This window comes from Merops nubicus, unplaced genomic scaffold (genome assembly GCF_000691845.1).
Source record: "Merops nubicus isolate BGI_N331 unplaced genomic scaffold, ASM69184v1 scaffold8424, whole genome shotgun sequence".
Lineage (NCBI taxonomy): Eukaryota > Metazoa > Chordata > Aves > Coraciiformes > Meropidae > Merops > Merops nubicus.
In genome coordinates, this window is record NW_008602237.1 from 44557 (window position 1) to 67110 (window position 22554).

Genomic DNA, 22554 nt, shown 5'->3' on the forward strand with positions numbered 1-22554 from the left:
CATGATTAGTGTAATTATAGGAAAAGAAAAAAAAATATTCCTAGGCTAGCTATATTATGCCATGCTAAAATTATGTAAATTAGTGAGTGATAAGAATGGAAACTGAGTAGGATAGTCAGATTTTATAGATGAAAAAGGGGGATGGAACAGTACCAGTATTTCTAAAAATGAATACATGTATGCATTATGCTCAAAGGATATTTAATCAATCCACAGTAATTTTCTGTAGTATTTGTCATTAGTGACTAGAATAAATTTCAGCTACATGCACTATTTGTAATAGTTTTTCTTATATTCTAACTTTACATGTAGTATTTTTATAAAACCAAGTGTGTTTTTTTCCTTTGCTGCCATTGGAGATTTATGTGAAATTTTTAGTAGTTCTGGGACCTCTGACTCAAAGTACTTAAGCATGTAAATAACACCTGAGAACTAAAGTTTAGATACACTTCAAAATAGGAGAGTGAAACAAAAAATAAATGTTTTCATTCACCAGATTTAAATGAAACCATGGCAGCCATGGTTACTTAACTTGCAGTATGCCATCATAGGCATTCTTAGTTTTCAGGTGTGAGCCTTTATAACTAAGAATATTTGCATTATTAGAAAGAGCAATTTGTACTTTTCAGTATATGTATCATTATGAAACAAGGCAAATTGTTGAATTCCAGTTGTGGTGGAACTTCAAATGACAATAACAACTTGTCTTATTAATTTTGTTCTTAATTACCTTACATGCTTAAAGAGATTACAGAGTATATTTACAAGACCTGTTTTATTACTGCATTCAGAGATTGTGACCTTTCTTTTAAGAAAATAGGATGAAGAAACCACTGTTTCTATGACAGTGACATGGAGTTCTGATCTGTTTAAACTTAGAGAAGTCCCAGCCATTCTCTTTGCTGTAATGTTAGGAAATCATCTTCATCAGATAGGCATAAACTGTTGCATACAACTGATTTCACTGCCTTCCTATGTTATCATAAGGAGAAATTTCAACGGGTGTTAGTTTTCTTCTAAATAGCATCAAAGCTCTTAAATGTACTGTAGATTTTAGAACTCCGTGTATTCAGACTTTCTGTGAAACTATTTTGAAAGAGTCAAAATAAATTTGTCTTCTGCTGTTATTTTTATGAATATAAGTAGAGAAGAATTTATGCTTTCTATAATAATCAGATCGGATGCTATTAAGTATGGCTTTTTAATAGCTTCCTAAGATAGTAACTGAGACTCAGCATAATGCTTCGCCTTGCAATAACTTAACAAACCCAAAACAGCAGTCAGCAATATCATACCAGCTTTCAAAATGAGTGATCACGATGATAGACCGAGCAGTTTGATATTGGTATTTAAATAAATTTATTCTTAAAATTTAAATTAAATTAAAATTTAATAAATGGGCGTCCTGATTTCTCAGCTATTGCAGGAGTTGTGTGTGTACTGTTTTTCAAACCTACATATTTGCATATGAAAGTGCTTAAGTTTCTGGTTGAAGAATGCAAGCAAGATTTACAAGAAATAGCCCTTAAAATAGCTTTCAAAATCCACTGAAAATAATAATAATCTTCTGAATGTATATATTCTTCCTCAAAGCAAAAATCAGTTTCCAGGTTTGAGTATTTAATCAGATGAATTGTGGTGTCTTTTATCTCTAAACTGTATATACAGCTGCGATAAGGTGGTTATATCTACCTTATAGTGGCTATATATATAGTTCAGATTTTGAAAAAAGGTGAAAGCAGTCGTTAAACCTCTCATTTATTAGAGTTTGTTTACTTTGTGTTCTAACCTGTTGGGTGGGTGAGTTGTTTTTTTTTGTTTTTGTTTTAGTAATTCATGATCTGTGAGGAAAAGCTGAACTAGTGTAACTTGGAGAAGAGGAGACTTAGAATAGGCCTAAAAGTGATCATCAAATACATAAATGATAGCTAGGAGCAAGAATAGAATAAACTAGTTTTCATTCACTGTAGATAAGAAAAGAAGTCATGGATTTAAATGACAGGTGAAGGAAGTTTGATTAGCTATCAAGAAAACCTTTCTGAGAAGAATTTTTGAATTTAAATAGATTGTGCAGGGAAGCGTAACATCTCCATTATCTGAGGTTTCTAGGAATAAATTGGAGAATTAACTGTCAGGAATGAAATAACTACAGCTGATTCTGCTCTATGCAAAACCATGAAATACTAGAATGGTCTGAAATGTCCATTCTCAGCCCTGTTTTCTGTAATTTCTATGATATGTGAGTAGTCTGTGCAAGCAATATGGAATGATATTTTGAAAGAGAAGTAGAAAAAAGACTTAAAAGAGAAGCATAGACTTAGTTTTCAGAGGCTTTGGGTAGGAATTGAAGTTACTTATATGTTAGATAGCTGTAGTCACAGAACAGAAAATCCTTTTAGTTTACTTTTTTTTCTGTTGAGAGTACCTGTCTGAGCATTGCTCACAAGAAAGCTTCCTGCAGAATTTTCATTTTAGTATTTGTAGTACTGTTTAATATTAATTACATTCTGTTTTGATACTTTGAATAGCTTTCTTTTAGAGCTATTACTTCTAAACAGGTTTCTTTAGATGTTTATGTAGGTTAACGTTTTCATTTAAAGTATCTCTTTGTTTCAGTTCTGCCAAACATTTGGAGCACTGATGGTGAATTTACTATTCCAGAGCAAAAGCAAGTAGAAAACAATGAGGAACTGGCGAGCTCTTACGAGAGGAAATTGATTGAGGTAAAGTTTGTACTGCACAAATTTTACAGAATCACAACTGTAATGTAACTTTTGAGGTTGTAAATACTTCTTTGCTTGGTTATTTTTTTTCCCTATTGGTATAAAAGAAAAGTCTGATTTTTGCTTTAAAAAGTAAAAAAGGAAAGATTTCATTTTCAGGCTTCTGTGATTAAAATACAGATTTGATCATTCAACTTCCATAGCCGGTAGGTGCAGCTCTGTCAGGGCAGGCCTGGTAACAGCACGGCTCCGGCCTGTGACTCAGGCTAAGCGGAGAAGGGCTCTGGAGAGGGACTCAGCTACAACAGAGGAGCTGAGGCATGCTGGGTGTTTGCACCGGGCTGTTGGGTGGTTGGTTAAAGTGGGCTTGTTGTGCCTAAAAAGTATGTAAGCTAATGGTCGACCAAGGGCATAAAAAGGCCGGGTTTGTGTAAATAAAGTTCCTCCTTTGCAGCTGCCTGGGGACTCCGTGCAGCTCCGTGCCGCCCGCACTGACATAAACTTCAAAGCATATTTAAAGCAATTTAGATAGTTAAAAGTAATCTTCCTAGCTAGGGTACCACATTTATGCTTTTGATGTTAAAATGAAGAATTTAATAAATAAAAAAGTTCTTTAAGGTTATAACTCGTGGTGATGAAGTTGAAAGCATCATGGACAATATTTTGAGGTATTGTATAGGCGACAGTACATAATTAGAGGTGTTGCTGTTTTGTCATTTGAGCTTTAAAATGAGGACATACTGAAATCTGTAGCTGTTTCTGTGCTTTCTTAGAGTTTTCTGATTTCCAAAATGTGTTTAATTTTTGTAGCTTTACCGTCTAGCTTATTTAATACTGCAATGTGGAAACAGATGATGGAAGATACTAGTTCTGTTGATACGACCATGTTAGAAGAAGTTCTTAATTGAAGATTCACTTTTAAGACTAATGTAAAATTCATTAGAGAAGAAAAAAAGAAAGATTAGGGTTTCATCCTAAATTTAAATACAAATGATTTTCCAGACAAAAGTAATGAAATTTAATATCTAATACCCATATCTACTGTTAAATATTAAATGAACATTTTTATAAAAAGTAAAACAATTCTCTATATCTTTTGCCCAAAATACTCTGAAATTGGATACTCGTATTAACTGATTAACTTGAAATGACTAAAAATGCAGGTCATGCATCAAAGAGATTAATACAGGTCTAAAACATCCATACTTGGTTATCCTTTTCTCACAGGGCCATGTGAAACTAATTCTCTCCCTACTGCATACCTTTGGCTGGGTTTTTCTGACTCCTTTCCTCAGTTCCGTACCTATCAAAAGAATATCTTAATTAAGGACAGAGGTAAAATCTTCAATTTTGAAAGCATCATTAGTAATGAACTAGTAAACATACCTAGTTAGAGAGAACATGACTTCAACTTTCTTTGCAGTTTTAGCCTTTGATAATTTTGTACTCTGTTTAAGAGGAATTTTAGTGGTGGACTTTATCCTGCAGAGACTAGACCCAAGACTAGCTCCTCTGCTGGAGTAACAGACTTCTGATGGACTGAAACTTTGATCACAATCTGTTAATCCCTTATTGTTCTGCAGAAACACTCATTCTTACAGGAATGTTGGAGTCACACCAAACAGTTTAAAAAGAAAAATTCCTTTCCAGCTCTCTAAGGCTCTCCTTGTAGAAGCCTGTACCAGAAAGTTTTCTAGGAGTTGTAATTTTTCTACATAAATTAACTAGGAATTCCTCAGCTTTTAAAGTTCCGTAGAAACCCGCATTTTGCCTTTTAATGAGCTTAAAAATACTCTTCTACCTTTTCCTAAAGCTCACAGATGTAACCTCTTATGTGCTGGGTGGACTGTTGTATTTTTATGCCTAACAAATTGATCTGTGAGCATTTGGTATGTGAGGCTGGGAAACCTTTTCTGACATGGAAGGGCATATATGATCATGTGAACTCAAGATGTGAATCACTTTGAATAAGTACACCCAGTAGATTAGAGCTGAGAGTTTGTTTCTGAATATTAGATATTAATGAGATTTAACATGTCAGAAAGGTTAAGTTTAGTGTTTTTTAAATTCCTGAAAAATTATGCAGCTCTTTGGAGAAGCTGAATTGCTGAAACATTTGGAACAGTATCTACAAAAGGTAATTCTGGCTATTGAGCCAAGCTTTCAGCGTTCTGGAAGGTTTCACTTTGTGAGTTTTCACACCACCTATTCTTTCTTGTTGAAGAAGAAATTCATTGGTCCGTTGCATCTTGAGGCATTGAAAACATGCTGCAGATTTTTTACTCGGGCTGACTTCTCAGTTTTTAACTTTAATCTCCACCATTTCATTTGAAAGTGCTCAAACAGCTTCAGGCTGTGTATTGAGGGTTTTTCTGAGCCAGCAATTACAAAGAACAGATTATGGCATGTATCACTGTAGTTGCATAGGTGGCTTTTAAAATAATTTTAAACATTTGACCTTTTGATGATTTTTCTGTTCTTTTTTGGTAATGGAGTAAGGAAATAGTATAGTATAGTATCATGTGAAAAGCTGCTGTGTAATTTTCTTTGAGGTTATTTGCACTTCCTGGACTTGTTAGCAAATGGAAGTTCCAAAGATAGCCTTTCAGCCTCAAAAAATCTGGAAATATATTGTAAGTTAATTTTGCTCAGATTTATTTTTTCTTTAAAATTTATAGTAGTATGCTACTATATAATTAAGGAAAGTTTTAAAATCTTGCACAATTTACAAATACGGGAATATGACTTTGTTCACGGTGCAATATGAGAGCTTTTTTGGTTTGTTTTTTGTTACCAAAGCTCTCCTCACACAGTGAGTAATGTGGTCAGGGAAGGTACTGTAAATCACTAAAAGCTTTGCCAAAAAGTTTCATCATCTTTGTAGAATCATCTCTCAGTTTAACGCAACAGGTATACTGGAATGAATTTCTTTATTATGTCTGGAATTGAGATCCTGAAGTAGGGAATTTAGATGATAGAGCAATTTTGGTAATGTCTATGTAAAGTGCTACTTTAACATGAGATGATTATATGGAAAGGCCGTGGCAGCCATAGAGCAACATAAAAAACCCAGCTCTGACTGTGATGAATTGTTATCTGACTGCTTGTCAATTTTTTTCTCATGCTTTTCTTCTAAAAATCATTTTGATAACTTCTTTTATTACTTTTGATCCCCAAGTGCTTCCACATACCTTTGGTAAACCTAGAACTTTTCAGTGTACGAAGGAGCACCAGTATGTGCTCTTACCCGTTGATGACATTCTAAGACGAGAATAAGAAGAAACCTTTCTTTAAGAAATAAACTTTGAAATATTCAATAAGTTAGTTGAAAACTTCTCTAAGCACCATTTTGTGAACTGCATGACCCATTTGATTTGAAATCAATGAAGATAAGTTTGACTTTCTTTGACAGAATTTTGTAAAGGCATGGATATTTTTCCTCCTAGATATTAAAATGCCTACAAATATGGTTATTAAATAATAGCACTTTTTTGTTTAGATTTAAGATTTTCTCATAGGAGAGAATTGAAAAATAGCCCTTTGTGAAACAAACAAAATCTTTGTCTCTTGTTGGCATTGAATAAACAGTGCAAGTGTTATCTCTTCTGTAAGTCATATTATTTATTGATGGCCTCTTTATTGATGTAGTGTTACTTGCATTCAATGAGATTTCATTCAGCTGGCAAATGACATCAGTGGACAGTGATATTTTTGGAATCTGTTATTTTATTTTCTTATTTAAAGATCTTAGCATGATATGCAGCCTTGATTTTAAATGCTAGTTGTGTTTTCCATAATGACTTCAAACATATCTTAAATTAGGAAATTGGTCAGCACTTTTCTGTGGAATCACAAATCTCTCTCTAGTTTTTGTCAGTTAAACTATTACTGAAATAGATTGAGATGCAATTTCATCTGGCCAGTGCACTTTGGCACAAGGATACACTTTTGTGGTTCTTAAAAGTATTTGTCTTATTCCATAGGAATTTTGATATATGCTTTTATAGAACTGTATATTTATTTTCTCAGTAAGAATTTATGTCCAAAGGAGAAAAAAGAAAATAATTTGGATAAGCTGTTCCCACTAGGGGTGCAGAGTGCAGTCTTAGTGCAGTTGTACTAGAAGTGAACTGGCAAGAAGTATTGTTTGTGCAGCTCTTGAAATATAACACATAGTTCTGAATGATGACTGTAGCATCTCTCTCATTGATAGACTAGTCCTGGCTGAGTAAGATGAACAGTTTCCTTTCTGAGACAAAAATCACCATGCACTTAATCAGCGATCTGTTTGTTGATGTGTGCACTGGTCTGGTTTTTAAATTTTCATTGCAGACAAACTAATTTCTAAGTCACTGCTGTTTATATCCAGTTAAGGGTAAATAACTGTGGTGTCGAGTTGTCTCTTCTGCAAGTTATACAAGGACAAAGTAGTATGGCATTTGTGGTGAGCCATGGCTATTTCTTATCTTCCCCACTGTATTTTAACTGTCACGGGTAACTGTTATCAAGGCAAGATTTCAGGAAGAGGTAGTATCTTTTGTTACATCTAATCACTTACTTGGGGGAAACATGAACAAAGTTCTTCAGGTTGAACACTTGCTATAGTTTATGGTGCATTTTTGGCAGCACTGTTAATTTAAGAAGCCCATCTATTGCTTGAATCCTGCTTCTGTATCACAGGGCACCTACCCCACGGTTGTAACGCAACAGTAGTTTTTATGTCCATGGTGCAAACTGGTCCAAGAACCTGTTTTGACTTAAAAATATTTTAAATATTTTTATTCAGATCACTTTCCTCATCTGATTGACAGTCCTACACACAGAGTAGGTGGAAATGAATGAACGTGAAGAGCAGTAATATTTTGTCATCGCTCCTGAAGATTTCCTTATTGTAAACCCCTGGACAAAGCAAATGCCAAGCTGCATCTGAGAATGGCAAGAACTGCTGAATATGTTATGTAACTATGTTAATCTCTCATGATTTAAAGGAAAAAAAGAAGGTTAGCAGCTTAAGATCAAAAGGTTACTAGCAATGGTATAGGTGACAGCAAATGAGTATCTGTGGAATAGTGAAACCACAGATTGCTGTGACTTGAAGCAGCCCTCTCCCAGGAGGGACTGCTGGGGTCCCAGTGGTGTGGCTGGTGGTGTGAGAAGTCTTTTTATCGTGGGATCCATATGTAGCATATGCAGGAAAACAAAACTGATGAGCAAGATAAGAAGCATTTCTGTTATGCTTTTATGGTTCCACAGTCATTAATAAATACTGGATCCATATGTTGTCCAGTCATCTGAGCTCACCAATTGGTATGCATGAGTCATTGAAGTACTTAATTGCTTATGTCTGATTGTCCTTAGGAATGCTGGTTGTACTTTTGAAGTATTCTGTGTTAACCTTATGAAGATAATCCTAGTAAAAGAATAATGAGTTGCAGTTGAGAATAGCTATCTCAGCACAGTAGATGAGGTGAAACTTCCCTCCAGGTGTGAAATGAGAAGTTAAAAGGATCTATGGAAATAGTGATGGGATGTCTAGGTATAGTAGTGATGTTGTTTAGAGGTTTGGTTAGATTGCCGCTGTTGTTTAGATCTTTCTTGGGCTTTGGCTTCTGCTATGAGGATACGTGGAAGGATGCAGCAACTAGAGACATGGTGGTTATTATCTCTTATTAAAACTTACTAAACTCATCATGCTGTGTATCTGATTTTGCTTTTGTTAGTTACTTTCATTTTCCCAGGGCAGGGACAGGTCTTGCCAGAGTAGCATGTCAGGATTAATCTCGGTAAACACTGGTGGTACTGTACACAACTGACCAAGACAGAAACATTGCAAGCATTCGTGTGCAGCTCACCTCATGTGCACGGTTCCCAGTGTATATTGAGTTGAAAGCTACAGCTGACTTGCTCCTTGTTGATTTTGATGGATTGTGACTTGTGCTTACATTGTGTAGCTATAGTGAACAAACAAACCTGCAAACAAACACAACAAAAAACAGCACAAAACAAAGAAAGAACCTGAACCAAACCAAAACCCAATCCTGTTCTTAAATGGATCTTTCAGTTTTCCTTGGACCAAATAACTTACTTGCAGATGGAAATATCAAGAATATAAAACAGAAGCTTTGAAAAAGAACGCAATGACTAAGGATTTCACGGCTATATCAATAGATTTATCTGAACTATCTATCCTTCTGAGTTTTACTTTTTTTCTCTTGTAGAAAAATGGAACTAGTAATATTTAGTAGAGTGCCTCCTGGGTTTTTAAGACCTTTGGTTTTATTTCTGTGGAAAAAAATGTAGAAGAATCTTGATTTTTTGACAAAGGGCATCTTGCCATGGGAAAAGTAAAGTACACCTATGTTTCCACTGAGAGCAAAAGGAAGCCACTTCCAGTTCTGTTTAGTTTCTTGAGAAATATGTTGGTTTGCATTTTGTGACAATTGGGGACAAAATATGCCTATGCCTGACAAGAAGTCATTAATTCAGATGTGGGTCATGCAAAAACTTTTATGCATTTTAGCTGTAAAATGCATTTTTACAAATTTGAGTTCCACCTTTTAAAAAACCCACCCTTTTAAAACACCCTTTTTAAAAAAAAATACTTTTAATTTTTTTCTTGTTGCAAGTTCTTAAATTTCTGTTTCTCTAAAAGCATGTCCTTCTAAGAATGTATTATTCATATGCTTAGTGAAACATTCCTAGTATGTTTTCAGTTAAGGACTTGGTCCTTTGCTGTGGAACATGAGCTGGTATTTACCTTTGTCATTTCTCTGGAGACTGTTGTTAAGGGTGGTGGTGCTGGAGGGCGCAGCTGCAGAAGGAGTAGACTTAGATTTTCTTTTGACAACAGGTCTTTAGAGTTCTGTCAGTGTGGAGTCTACATCTGTTAGGCTGGTCGCGCTTCCCCTTCAGGATAAGGACTGGAGCTCTAAGTGTGCTTTCTGATATGACCAGGCCCAAATCAGAATGGTATCTGGTCAAGGCAAACATAGCTAATTTGAATTTTATTTTTCTACTTTAAATATACTGTCATAGACAAAAACAACTGTGAAGATGATTGAATCCCCAGTAGTGAAAATGATTGCTTAAGGTTCGGCATGGAATGAACAGAGGCAGATGTGATAACATAAACTGTAACTGAAAGATACAATTATAAGGAGACCTCTTAATTGTTTTTAACAGACCTTGATGCAGGAGAAATTAGAGGAGCCTCAATTAGTATTGTTACTCAGAAGTATGTCTCATTATTCCTTTTGGTATTCTGTAATAGTAATACATTTCTCTTTGACAAGAAAAAGTATTGAAGTAACTTAATTACTAATAAAAATTATTTTCACAAGTAATATATTCACCCATTTTTCCTTTTGATAATATATAACAAGTGATTTTCCATTTTAATTTTTGTTAAATTTTCTTTTTTATTATTTAAGTTTGCTAAAGACACTTAGATATGTTTTTATTATTTCCAGTGTTTTGAGAGAGCCGTTGAATTTATTTGTTAATAGAGCCTGCAAGCAGAAAGTGATTTCAAGGACATCCTTGAAATAGAGGGAGAGTCAAATATGACAGCAAAGAGTTTGGATTTTGTTCTTCTGATAGACACAGGCAGTGAAAAATCAAATATGATGTCAAATATGTAAACTACTGAGTTTTACATCCATTCATAAATTTGTATAATTGGTTTTGATAACCAATCAAACAGCTATCAGTTGTTTTTTCTCTGTGTATTTGCAATTAGGAGCATACTGCTTGTTTTCCTATGTAAAATACAAGGAAGTTCTGCTTTTTAGCTTAGGCTCTCTGTAATTAAAATTAGCTGCTAATATTAACCTTAATCAGGTAGATGTGTAGGAGATTCTTAAATAATATACCATACACTTTGATTTGGAATGAGTGGTTAAGCTAGTATGGTAAGTAATTTATCCAGAATTAATGACTTTAACTGGCAAAGTTGATAATTTTGTTTGGTGCATAAATATTTGCAATTTATGAGGCAAAACTGCTTACTAAGTGGCACCTGCTACATTAGTTGTAATGCAGAATTTCATGTGGATTTAAGTACCTTTTGTTTTTTCAAAACAAAAGTGTTTGAATACAGGGTCATTAATTGATAACACAGAAGTGTTCAGATTTTTATCAGGAGGAGCCAAAAAAGAGTCTAATGATGAGGCTGGAAAGTTAATATTTCAAATGGCATTAAGTGCAAGAGGAATGCTTGACTAGAACAAAACCAAAACCATGACATTAAGGCTGCTTTAGTACACTATAAATAATAATGATAATAAAAATTTTTGATTGCTGAAACTATATTAATACTGTATTAAACCTTTGCACATTGAAAAGTGAGGAGTGAAGCTAAATGGTAACTCAGACATGTTGCAAGCTTCTTATATTGTGATGTGTAAGATAAAGCATCAATATTAATCTAAAAGAGCTTATATAACCAGGCAAACAAACAAAAATGGTTGCCTGTTTGGGTTTAAATAACCACTCTGTGAAGTCTTCAGCTTTTGTACTTCCTGATAGTCCCATTACAAGACAAGTTTGTTGTTAGTTCGATTACTGTTACTGGGCTTTAGTTTGTAATTTGCTGAGCAATTCAGAATAGTTTGCAAATTCAGAATTAATGAGAGATCAGTCTAGGCAAATCATATCTGGGCTTAGTTTAGCTCTTTGTGCATATATGCCACACTGATGAATGACTGGATTTGAAGGGCTCCCTATAATATAAAAAGAAATTGAAAAACACTCAGGTATATTTTATTTTTTATTTTTATTCAGTGATGTCAGCTCCTCCTGCCTTGTCAAACTGAAGCTGTTTTTTCTGTTTGCTTTGATTATGTGAGTGATACACGTTTTCTGAAACAAAGCACTAAATTAAACGCAAGCACTAAATTAAACAATTTAATTAAACTGCTTTATCTTTGGGAACTTCCCTGGGGAAGAGGGAGAAAGCTGAGTTATAATTTAAGAAAAGGAAAGCATGAAATTCATGGGTAGTGGTGAACTGCTTCCAGAAGGGAAATGAACTCTTAGGAGATTGACAGTAGTCCAAGTCACTATGCTATTGTTGAGGGTGGTGGGTTGATACTTGTCTTATTCATCTGTGCTTTCATAATGTTACTCCATTGTCTCAGCTGTTCTCCTAGCTTTGGATGGCTGTATGAGGAGGCATTTCCTGCCTAGGTCTGCTCAGCTGGTGCTTCATCTTTGACAGGGGCCCTCATCAGTATTCCTCTTCTTTAATACAAGAGTCATACAGAGAGGATTTACTTGAAAATTTCTACCAGTGTGATTTTCTCAAGAGCCTTTCTTTTCCTTTGAAAGTAATTCTACAAACCCGTTTTTGACTCAAATTTCTTTGCTCTAAGGCTACAAGTAGCATTACCGGTTCAAGACAACTCCCTTGTCAGGTATATTATATGCTGATGTGTGTCATCCATCATAATTGAAACTTTAATTCAATTTTATACTCTGATGGTTCTGATACGAGCTAAAAATAGTGCTGAATGCAGATTTAAGTTTCTTTTAGCCTTGCTCCATTGCTGCTCGTTTCCCATCACGTTCTCTACTGCTACTATTTAGACCTTTGCTATTTGGGAGCCTTTGTCCTTTCGGAGTCCTTCCCCTTTAAGCTGTAGGCTTTCACTTCTGTGTAAGAAAAGTTCAGGAGCTCAGTATCATCTTTAACCTTGATTTGCGTTTTATTGTTTTCTGCTTCTTTTGGCAGGGAAACAACTTAAACATAGTTTGCTCTCTAAACTAGTATACTTTTCATCCTTGTCATTCATCCAGCCCTGTTCACTTTCATAAACATCCTGCAGCAATTGGTGGTTTCTTGATGCTTTGACTCAAAAACAGAGAGGCCAGACATAGCTAAACTTTGTGTCTGAAGAGGCCATGGAGGCCATGCTATTTACCTGGGCACGACAACTTGTGCCACAGCATAACTGTGGTATTTATGCACCTTTGACTCCTCACAGGTTTGCCTGGGGTGAGTGGAATTCTAGGTCCAATCCAATTAAAACTCCAAGAGCACTGAATGTTTTATTAGTGAACCATTGACAAAGTTTGTTGCAGTTTAATGCGTTGTTCCCAGTCCAAAATATTGTGATTAGTTTGCAACTCTTGAGTGCTGTGTTCATTGAAGAGTTTATCTGAGAGCAGAAGTTAAGTGTTTTATTAGAGCCAGTTGCCATAGGACCACCTCTGATGGGAATGGAATTGAACATAAAATTTTATTTTGTGCTATTGAATTCAATATCAAAACCTACATTTCAAGGCGTGAACCAGAATTATTTTAACAAAAATGAATGTCTGTTCTTAATGGTCAGTTCAAACTAATGCATTAGCAATGAGATATACTACTTAGAGAATATGGTAAAATTAAAAATATAAATAATAGTTGATATACATGTAAAATTACATAGTATCTTTATTATTTTTCAGTTTAGAAGACTTTTATCTCTTGGCTTTGTTTTTCAGGTAGCTGAAATGCATGGAGAACTGATTGAATTCAATGAGAGGCTGCACCGTGCTCTGATGGCTAAAGAAGCTCTTGTGTCCCAGATGAGACAAGAACTAATTGATTTGAGAGGGCCAGTAAGTGTTTGTTTATTACAATGTGGACTATCACTCAGGAATAAGCTCAAAACCATTAGCTGTGATGAATTGGTTTGTAAGAAATAACAGCTAATAATAGATCTATCAAGAACACCTTGGTAGGTATTGTTGATAACGTTTGATTCTCTTTAGCAAAATTGAATGTAAAATAGATATATTCAGACAATAAGATTGTTTTCTGCCAAGTATTGTTTCACTTTAGCTTTTGTGTTAAAAGAAAAGATTAGGCTGAAATTCAGAAATGAACAGGGAAGAAACAGGAGTCAACAATGTTACTAATAGTTGTCCATCTTCTGAGGAAGACGTATTTTGATTTTTTTTTTTTTTGGATAATATAGTATTGCTCCTTATTTGTTGTTTGCACTGGAAGCATTCATGCCTATTTTATTATAACATTTATGTGAAATGGCTGGTGACAGTTCTGGGTGCATAGTGAAGTGGGATTTCATATATTATTTTCAGCCTTTTAGATGGAAACAATCACAAGGTGACAAATGATAAATCACATGTGAATTATAACCATATTTTCTTACTCAGATTTTGGGCTGTATGTTCCTGTTCAGAAGTTCTGGTTTTAACCATGTGTCTCCATATCCTAATCCAGTAGCTGGATACTGATACTCTATTTTAATGTATCAGATGCTGAAGGAAAACTAATTCCTAAAGCTTTATGCAGTAGAAGTGATACTGTATTTTTAAGGGCTAGGTAAATGCTGGTTGTTATTAGTTGCTGTTGTCCAAAATGAAACTGTGGATTTAATACAGTCCTGAAGATTTTTGTTTTATCCTAAGAAGTGGATACTTTTAGTTCTGTATTAGTAAACATGTGTGTTACCATCTGTTACTTAGTAGGCTTGCAACTTTCAAAGTTGGTAAAGTTTGTAACTGCCAGAAATTGTGGAATCCCCCTTTGACTTGTTTGAAAATATCAGTCAAGTGCTTAACATTTCATTACAATAGTATATAATTACAGTTAGTTAAGAATTACAGAAGTTATTTTTATAACAGTCTTCCTTTAATGCTAATAATGAATTCTAACGGCTGTAATTAAAAAAAAAATTGGTCACAATAATCTTTCCAAATTTCTGGTTACTGGTTTTCAGAACTTCTGCAACAAACAGAGGAATATTAAAACAAAAGTATGTACTTCCAAGGGTTATGAGGAAGTACATTGATGTAATGTTGCCATTGCTGCTTTGAATTACAGTGGACAACACTTCAGTTACCATCTCAGAATCAGCAACCAGTCTGTTTCAATGTAGATGTGCAAGCGCTAGGACTCATTAATGTCATCCTTTTTCTTATTTCCAATGTCCACACACTATTTTTGAAATTTTTATACAAAACATTTCCTGAAGTTAATTAAAATAGCTGTATATATCTGATGGTAGGATTTGCCACTGCAGATAAAGGCAAAGAGAGGATGCAGGTAAATTTGTTTGGGAGATAGAGGAAAGTTTGGTTTCTGGCACAAGAGCTGTGGAAAGCCAGACTCTGTGCTGCCACTGGAGGGTGGACTGCTGTGTGAACAGGGAGCAGCTGATGGTGGTGATGGAGAGAGAGGTCAGACTGGCCCTTCCCACCTCATTCCTCCAAAAAAAGACAGCAGTAGGATTCTGGATTCTGTAGATATGCCCTGGAGCTGTCTTGGCTCTGCACAATTGTTTTCCTCTTTTCCTTTCTCTGGCAGGAATGACAATTTTTGCTGAGCCATATCTGTCTAATCTTGCGAAGGCAAAATTCATTTTTGTCTTGCATATGGGGAGATTTTAAAAGCTGGTCTCTCAAAATGTCTGGGAAGTAGGTTTTCTTTAGTCCCCTTTGAAATTTATATTGCTTTGCAATAAATATGTATGGCTTTACAATAAACACATATATAAAATATAAAATTTCATATATTTAAGTTTCTTAGCAAATATTTTGAGAGAGTAATATGCATGCAACATATTATAGAGATACACTGAAACAGTATTTAATTAATGTAGAAGCTGTCTCTGGAATTTCACAACTTTTATCTGTTTTTCTTCATCAAACACTAACTATTCTGGGTTATGCTTTACATTTTACAGTATTTAAAGGAGAGAAGATATCCTTTTATGTTTAACTAGCTTTAAAGTAAGGTAAAAAGCTGTTGCTGTTCCATTTCTAAATGCTCTTTCAACCTTGTTTTCTTACAACTGCTACTTCTTTTGATTCTGCTGGTGTTACTCCATCATTGCCATCTTTATGAACTTTTATAGCTGTGTAACATTTTGTAAGAACACAGCTAAAGTAAAATGATCATGTCTCTCTCTTAATGGAATGTAGGTTGTAAAAGGAAGCAATCACTAGATTTTTATATGCTTCATCTCTTCCCATAAATTGTTTATACACACAATGTACTTCGTTTTAGCAAACTTTGCTTATAAAGGCCTGCTAATGATGCTTTTTTTCCTGGGTTTTCTATAGATTCCAAAATTACATGCTGCTACAAACCCCAGTTTGTTTCTTTACAAAACTATACCAAATTCTAACATGAGCAACATGCGAGGGTGATATGCTCATGGTCCTGTTGCATGATTGTTTATTTTTCTTTTATTATTTATCAGTTATTGAATGTTCAGCTTTAGTTTCCTCACAATCTTACACTTTCTTAATAGAATGCATAATAACCAGAGTGTATGAATTATTTTTCTTTTGTTAATATAGGTCCCTGGAGATTTGAGTCAGACGTCTGAAGATCAGAGTTTGTCAGATTTTGAAATGTAAGCTTCATAATATGCATTTTTCTCTTCATATTGTCTTTATGGGAAAGAAGAATAAGCAAAGAGATTCAAGTGATCTGCTTTTCCTGTACTATTTCAAATAACTGAATTGTCAGCTTCAGTGTTCCATTGTTAAAAATTTGGAGAGCTGCACAGTCCGTGCCCCAATGTAGTTTTTAATAATGTAGAATGCAAGGAGTTTAGATTAATGAAGAGGAGTACTTGGAGCACTCTCTTGGAGTGCTGTTTGAGTGTGCTTGGTCTTGGTATTCTAACAAAACACCAAAAAGGTAATTTTCTGTTACTTTGGGTTTGATATATACCAGATGCTATTCATAATGTTGTGGACTTTCTCATTTTTACAGAATAACTCTTAATCAGTGTACACAAATAATACTATAAAAAGCCTCTACAAACAACCCTGTTGGTCATCTCAGATCATTCTAGAGTATTGTGATTTGGAGTTTATTTGTCAGACTAATGAATCTAATTTTTTGTGGATGAGGGAGTAAAAGTGTAGATGATGTCTTTGAATGATAGATATTTGGAGATGAGTTACAAAGAATGGATAGAAATGGCTTCTGCATAATTTTACAGTGCTTTTCTGTTATTTAATGAACTCAGTTTTTTGCTGGATTTTGTGGACCAAAATGTTGAGCTTGTTTAAATTAATAGTTTTTGTTTCATGTGTATAATCAAATGTTGTCAAATGCATGCTGTAGAAAAACAAAACAAACCACAAAACAAAACCCAAAAAAACTGCAAAGGGAATTGTTTCCCTGCTCTTTTTTTTTTTTTTTTGTTATGTTAATTTTAGGAAAAACTTTTACACAGCAGGTATAAAAGGTTCAGGCAGGACTACAATATTTCTGATACTCCATTTGAAATATTAAGTTGCTTTGTTGATCACTTTGATAATGATCTAAATCTCTAGAGGTACTTGCTTTGCAATTTTGATACATAAATATGATTCCTTATTTCAAGTTTTTCTTTTTCCTCCTCAGATCAAACCGTGCTCTGATTAATGTTTGGATTCCCTCAGTGTTTCTGCGTGGAAAAGCTGCTAATGCATTCCATGTTTATCAGGTAAGTGATACATCTTAACACAGGTTCTGTGTAAAAGATTCTGACTGAAATGGCACATCGTAATAATTTAAACATCTCAATGTTTCATTAGAGATCAGTTAATGAACAGCAGCAGCAGTAACTTCATATATATTGATCCATAGGATTGTGTTGATTATCCAAATAGCATACTTTGAGGGATGACTTTTAATAGTTTAATATTTTAAAAAAAATGCTGATAACATGAGTGCATTGGCCAGGGAATACAACAATTCAATATTAATCAGTAATGCTTTTTTCAATATAGATGTACATATTCTATTTCAATTTTGGGGATTTCAATGACTAGAAGTGTTGCTTGACAGATGTGGCTTCCTGTAGTAGCTCACTCAAAAATACTTCGAGTGGTGCAGCAAGGCTTCACTGTATGCCATTGGACGTGTTCATAGTGTATTCTTCTTCAGCCAGGTCTTAATTAAGGGATTTGCACTTTAAGCTGCCTTGTAGTTGCAGCACTGAAATCTTGTACTGCTCCTTCATTCCTGGATTCTCAGTTTCAGAACAACGATATCCTCCATGGATAGGATGGCAGGCTCTCTAATATGCTGTCCCAGGCTGTTTTGTGTTTCTTTATTGGAGGATTATTAGCAGTTGCAATTTTTTTCCACTTTTGTTTCAGTCAGCTGTACTTAGCTCTGAACAAGACTTCTGAAGATTTTTAACATTCCTCTCACTCTGAATGATTTTTGTAGAATTTTGAGTCATTGATGGAATGTTGGCAGATAGCTGAAAAATGCAGGAAAAGACTGACCTTTTGGCCAGTAAAAGACAATGAAAAATAAGACTTTAGCTAGTGGAAAGAAAGCTAACAATACTGAACAGTTAGTATTTGGTTCAAAAGCATTGAATAATCAGTCAAATTCAGGTGCATAGATCTTTGTGGAAACTTAACTTGTTGACAAGTTGGTTAGTTCTGTCTTTCTGGCTCTCACATATTCCTCCACTCTGCTGGTACTAGCTACACATTCTCAAGCCCAGACACCACTCCACTAATGCAGAAGTTCTTAGAAACATCTAAATCCTACCCCAACACCTCTGTTACTCTGATGATGTTGCAGTTCTGTGACCACTAGAGGAGCTCTGTTTTTTTCTGATTGTTTCCTAGATTGCTCTATTATTTTCATCCTGCTGTGTCATTTCTTAGGCTTCTCTTGTTCCTGTCACCATGCACCGTTTGCTTTCCAGCCCATCCACCATTTCTTCACCACATCTCCCAGCAGTCCTTGATCATTAGAGATCCTTAGTCCCATGACTGTTAAGAGCCAAATCTGTTGGTGGCACCTGCTGTGCAAGCACATATTGATCCATGGGATCCACCTGCCTTTTCCCCCACTGGCAGGATCTAGAAGACCAGCTGGGCCCCTGTGCAGTTCATCCTTCTCTCCAGTGCTGTTTAGACACCTCTGATTTGCTAGTAGTCTTTAGAATTGATGTTGCTGTCCATATAGATGAGCAGCAAAGGGTAATATTAAGGGGTACCTGTCATGTACTGCCTACAAAGCTTTGAGTTTTCAAAGTTCAGCCTTCCCTTAAGCATTTTTACATCTAGACTATTGATAAGCAAAAGCTGGAATATGATGTACCCCAGAATGTTCCACTTCATGTTTAGTGGTTATTTTTTTTCCTTCTGAAGCTGCATAGCGATTTTGAGTTTCTGGCAGATAAGTACAAAAGAAGATAATTCCAGAAAAATATTTGGTGTTTGAACAATGACATCTTCTGTTTGCAACAACACTTGAATTGCCTGACCTTTTTTTTTTTTTTTTTGAGTTATATCTGCAGTACAGATTAAAATGAAGTCATCCAGTGAATATCTCTTTAAGTGCAGTTTCTGCTTGGCACACTTGTTCATGATGGTGAGAAATAACATGTTATAGTACTCTCTGGATGCACTAATTTTGTGTCTTTTTAATGTTGCTGATATCTGCTGTTACGTGAAAGACAGAAGAGGGGAAATATGACCCAGTAGTTGAGCTTATCTTTTCCTGATAGTCAGGAAAACTTACGTGGATGCAGTGAACACAGTTCCATGTTTCTTTCATATTAAAAAAATATGAAAAGTGAAAAGTTAGCATCATTTCCAATTATCACATCCTGGGTGTGAGTTGTTGCAGTGGGAGGCTAATTGTAAAAGAAAAAACTTTACTACTTATTGACAATTTACACAGAAAAGTTTAAACTTAAAACTATAGCTTTCTCAGCTGTATTTACTGGTGGTTTGTTGCTCACACAAGTTTTCTTCCTCATTTGGTTGGTTATTGAGAAATATGAACAAAAAATTGTCACAACTTCTTGTGGATGACCAGAGAGTTTAGCTATATACAGCTCTACAGTGAGAGGAGGTGCTGTGATAGATGAAGGAATGGGAAGAAAACTGCCTGTGTATGCTCTTAAAGTTTCTTAGATTCAGTAGTAACAGTATTTTCCTGCACAGGGAGGCCTTTTTTAAAAAAAAAACAAAAACAAAAACAAACAGTTTGGAGATTCTGAGTGGTTAAATGGCCAGGAAAAAAACCTAAGAAGAAATGAAAGAAAAGCACATGAGCACATATCTGTTTGAAAGAAGATCATGGAGAATTTCCGTGTGTTGCAAATAGTTGCATTTTTACCAGCAATTTTAGTTTTATTATTTGCTTTTACAGTTGAATTCTCTTTGGTTGAATGAGAAAACATTATCCTTTTTTAGTTTTAAACTTACTTTTTTACTTAGAGTTTTCAGAGTGTTGTTCCTAATAAGACATGAACCAGAAACAGTTTATTTACAAGGTTGCTATCTAGTGTGCAATTTTTTTTTTTCTTTCTAAGTAATGAAGTGCTTTTCATATAGGTGTATTAGAACTCTATAAAAAACATTGTTTGAAGAGTTTCATTTCTTTTAGATTTTACTTGTAACAATATGAAACTTAGTTACTAAGGTGTTCAATACTTTTCATGCAGTTTGACTGTATGGGACTGGACAAATGGCATCACGAAAGCCTGGAAAGTAGGCAGAATTAATATATACTATAGAAGTTCTGCACATTCTTTTTCAATAGGAAAAATATTGAGATAAACTAAGCTTTTTAAGTTCTGAGATGCTCAAGGCTTTATCTAAAATGTGCTGAGATGAGTGGGGGGTTAGAGGTTGCTCTCAGTGTGCTTTGCCTAAGGGCCTAGCTATGGTGACTTGGACAAAACTTAGGTTTTATTATTATGCTTTTGCACCTTATTTGTATTTATGGTTGACATGGCATTCTTAGAAAATACGTTGTGGTGGTACAGTGTGGGTTTTAATGGATTTCATCCATTATTCATCATGAATGGAAAACAAAGAACTTATGATTGAAGGTTAAGCCTCTGGAGAAAGGGGAAAAAAGGAAGCAAAATAGCATTCTAGATTTACAAAAAGACAATTTTGAAAATTTTATTGAGTTCTACAAGATATACTCAATGATGGACATCCATAGTGTTTAATAGTGCATAAATAATTGTGCATAAGTAGTGCATAGTGCAAAATTCTTTTTATTATTATATGTGTTTGGAAAATGTACAAGTTCTGAATATGCTCTATTCATTATCTATTTACACTAGCAGTTTATGGGACATACATAATGTGAAAAGTTAGAAGTATCCATGAAGAACAGACATAGAGTGTCTGTGGTTAGTTTGTTTTTAATTATAGGACAGCACAGACTAGCATAGAATTCCTCTGGTGACCAGTTGTGCATTTGCTCAACTTTGTCTTTTAATATTTTTTTTAAAAGTGAGCAAGAGTTACCTGTATAAGTGACCTAAATCTTCTATAGGTTGTATTAAACTTTGATCTTGGTACCTGCTGAAATCTTTACTTATGGAAGAATACACTGGTTGCATGCCTTCCAGTTTTTGTTCTCAGTAACACGAGTATGACTGGGAAGAGCATCTGTCTGGGAAACAGCTTTGTTTTATGCCACTGTGCACATGAAACCAAGAAATCTTCCTAAACAGACATACACTCTGAAGCATAGCACTATCATGAAACATTTGAAGTGATTGCCACATCTCTGATCAAATATGTAGTTATGTGCTTGTTGAATGTATATTCTGCATTTTAGAGCTACCAGGAAAGCATTAATTTGTAAAACTTCAGAATAGCCTCAATAACAGCACTATGCATTTATCTTGTTAAATCTCTGCCAAAACATGTGCTCCTGATTACAGGGAATTTGATTCAGTGTTGAAATTGTGGAAGAGGATATTTACCAGGCTACCAGTATGTGATAAACAGACAAGGACTGGGAATCACAATTAGGGTAAATGACTGAGCTAATTTCTGAGAGTCCTCTTACTCATAATAAACATTATTTTTGCCACTTTATCGTTTATTTCTCCAGTGGCAGAAAATGAAAATGCATGTATAACTCTTTGTATAAGCTACATGAGAGATTGCTTGTAATGTATCAATATAAATGAAAGTAGCAATACTGCAGGACATTGATATTATTTGGATCACTACCAACATCTTTTGAAGTTCAGATTTCTCTGTGAGTGCTTGAGTAACCATAACTTGAGATGTAAGAACTGACTCCTGGTTGTACTAGTTAAAAAGATGTCAGGTGAACTGTGGAGAAAGCTAAAGTGTGCAAACTGGAACAAACAAAGTTTGAAACTTTGGGTAAGTGTGATTTTTAGAAAAGATTGTACTTAAAGCCAATTGAAAATTAACCTTTAAGATGCTTAGCCTGCCTGAAAATTACATTGTATGCCTAATACTATTAAGGTAAGATGTTGCTGCCAAAGGAAGATCTTACAAAAGGGCAGGGACCTTGACCATTCTTTTCAAAATTCAGTTAATGTAAATGTATTTCTAAAATGAACTGATTTCTTCTGCATTTTCTATTATTAGAAAGCTAAAGACATTGTGCTGCTGTTATGAGCCACTTTGTTAACCTTGTCTGCTTTGAAATTATGTATCTCTGGGCCATTTCACTTGATGGTCAGTTTGTACATGTCAGGAAGAGGCAACTTGCTAAAGTCAGTGGGACAAATATTCAAGCTGAAGAAGAAGGTGAGAGAACTTAAGAGAGTAACAGAAAAGTGCACGTTTTAAAAACTCTCTTCACCAAGGAGCTGTTATGGGGTATTCCCATTCAGGATTATTCCTTGTGGAGAAATAGCAGATGATCTGTTTTAAATTAAATACCAGGATAAGACTTTATTGAACAAATAAAGAATAAATCTCCACATGAGTTCACCAAGAATTCAGGGGTGAAATAGTTGAAAACTGACTGATGAATAACTTATGGCTTGAGTAACAGAAGATTTTAAAGTAGCTAATCTGACACAATTTTTAAAAGGGTTTAAGGAAGTCTGAAACCCAA

At 34.8% G+C, this 22554-nt stretch overlaps 1 protein-coding gene across 1 annotated transcript in view; it reads left to right on the forward strand.

The window, feature by feature from the left end:
* Positions 1 to 22554, forward strand: part of SNX29 (sorting nexin 29) — a gene marked incomplete at its 5' end in the record, with an annotated part of 113785 nt that overhangs the window by 39963 nt on the left and 51268 nt on the right. The window contains 4 exons of the mRNA XM_008938282.1: positions 2617 to 2723; positions 13209 to 13325; positions 16035 to 16090; positions 17095 to 17176. Coding sequence (XP_008936530.1) covers positions 2617 to 2723; positions 13209 to 13325; positions 16035 to 16090; positions 17095 to 17176 — 362 coding nt within the window. The remainder of the gene's footprint in view (positions 1 to 2616; positions 2724 to 13208; positions 13326 to 16034; positions 16091 to 17094; positions 17177 to 22554) is intronic.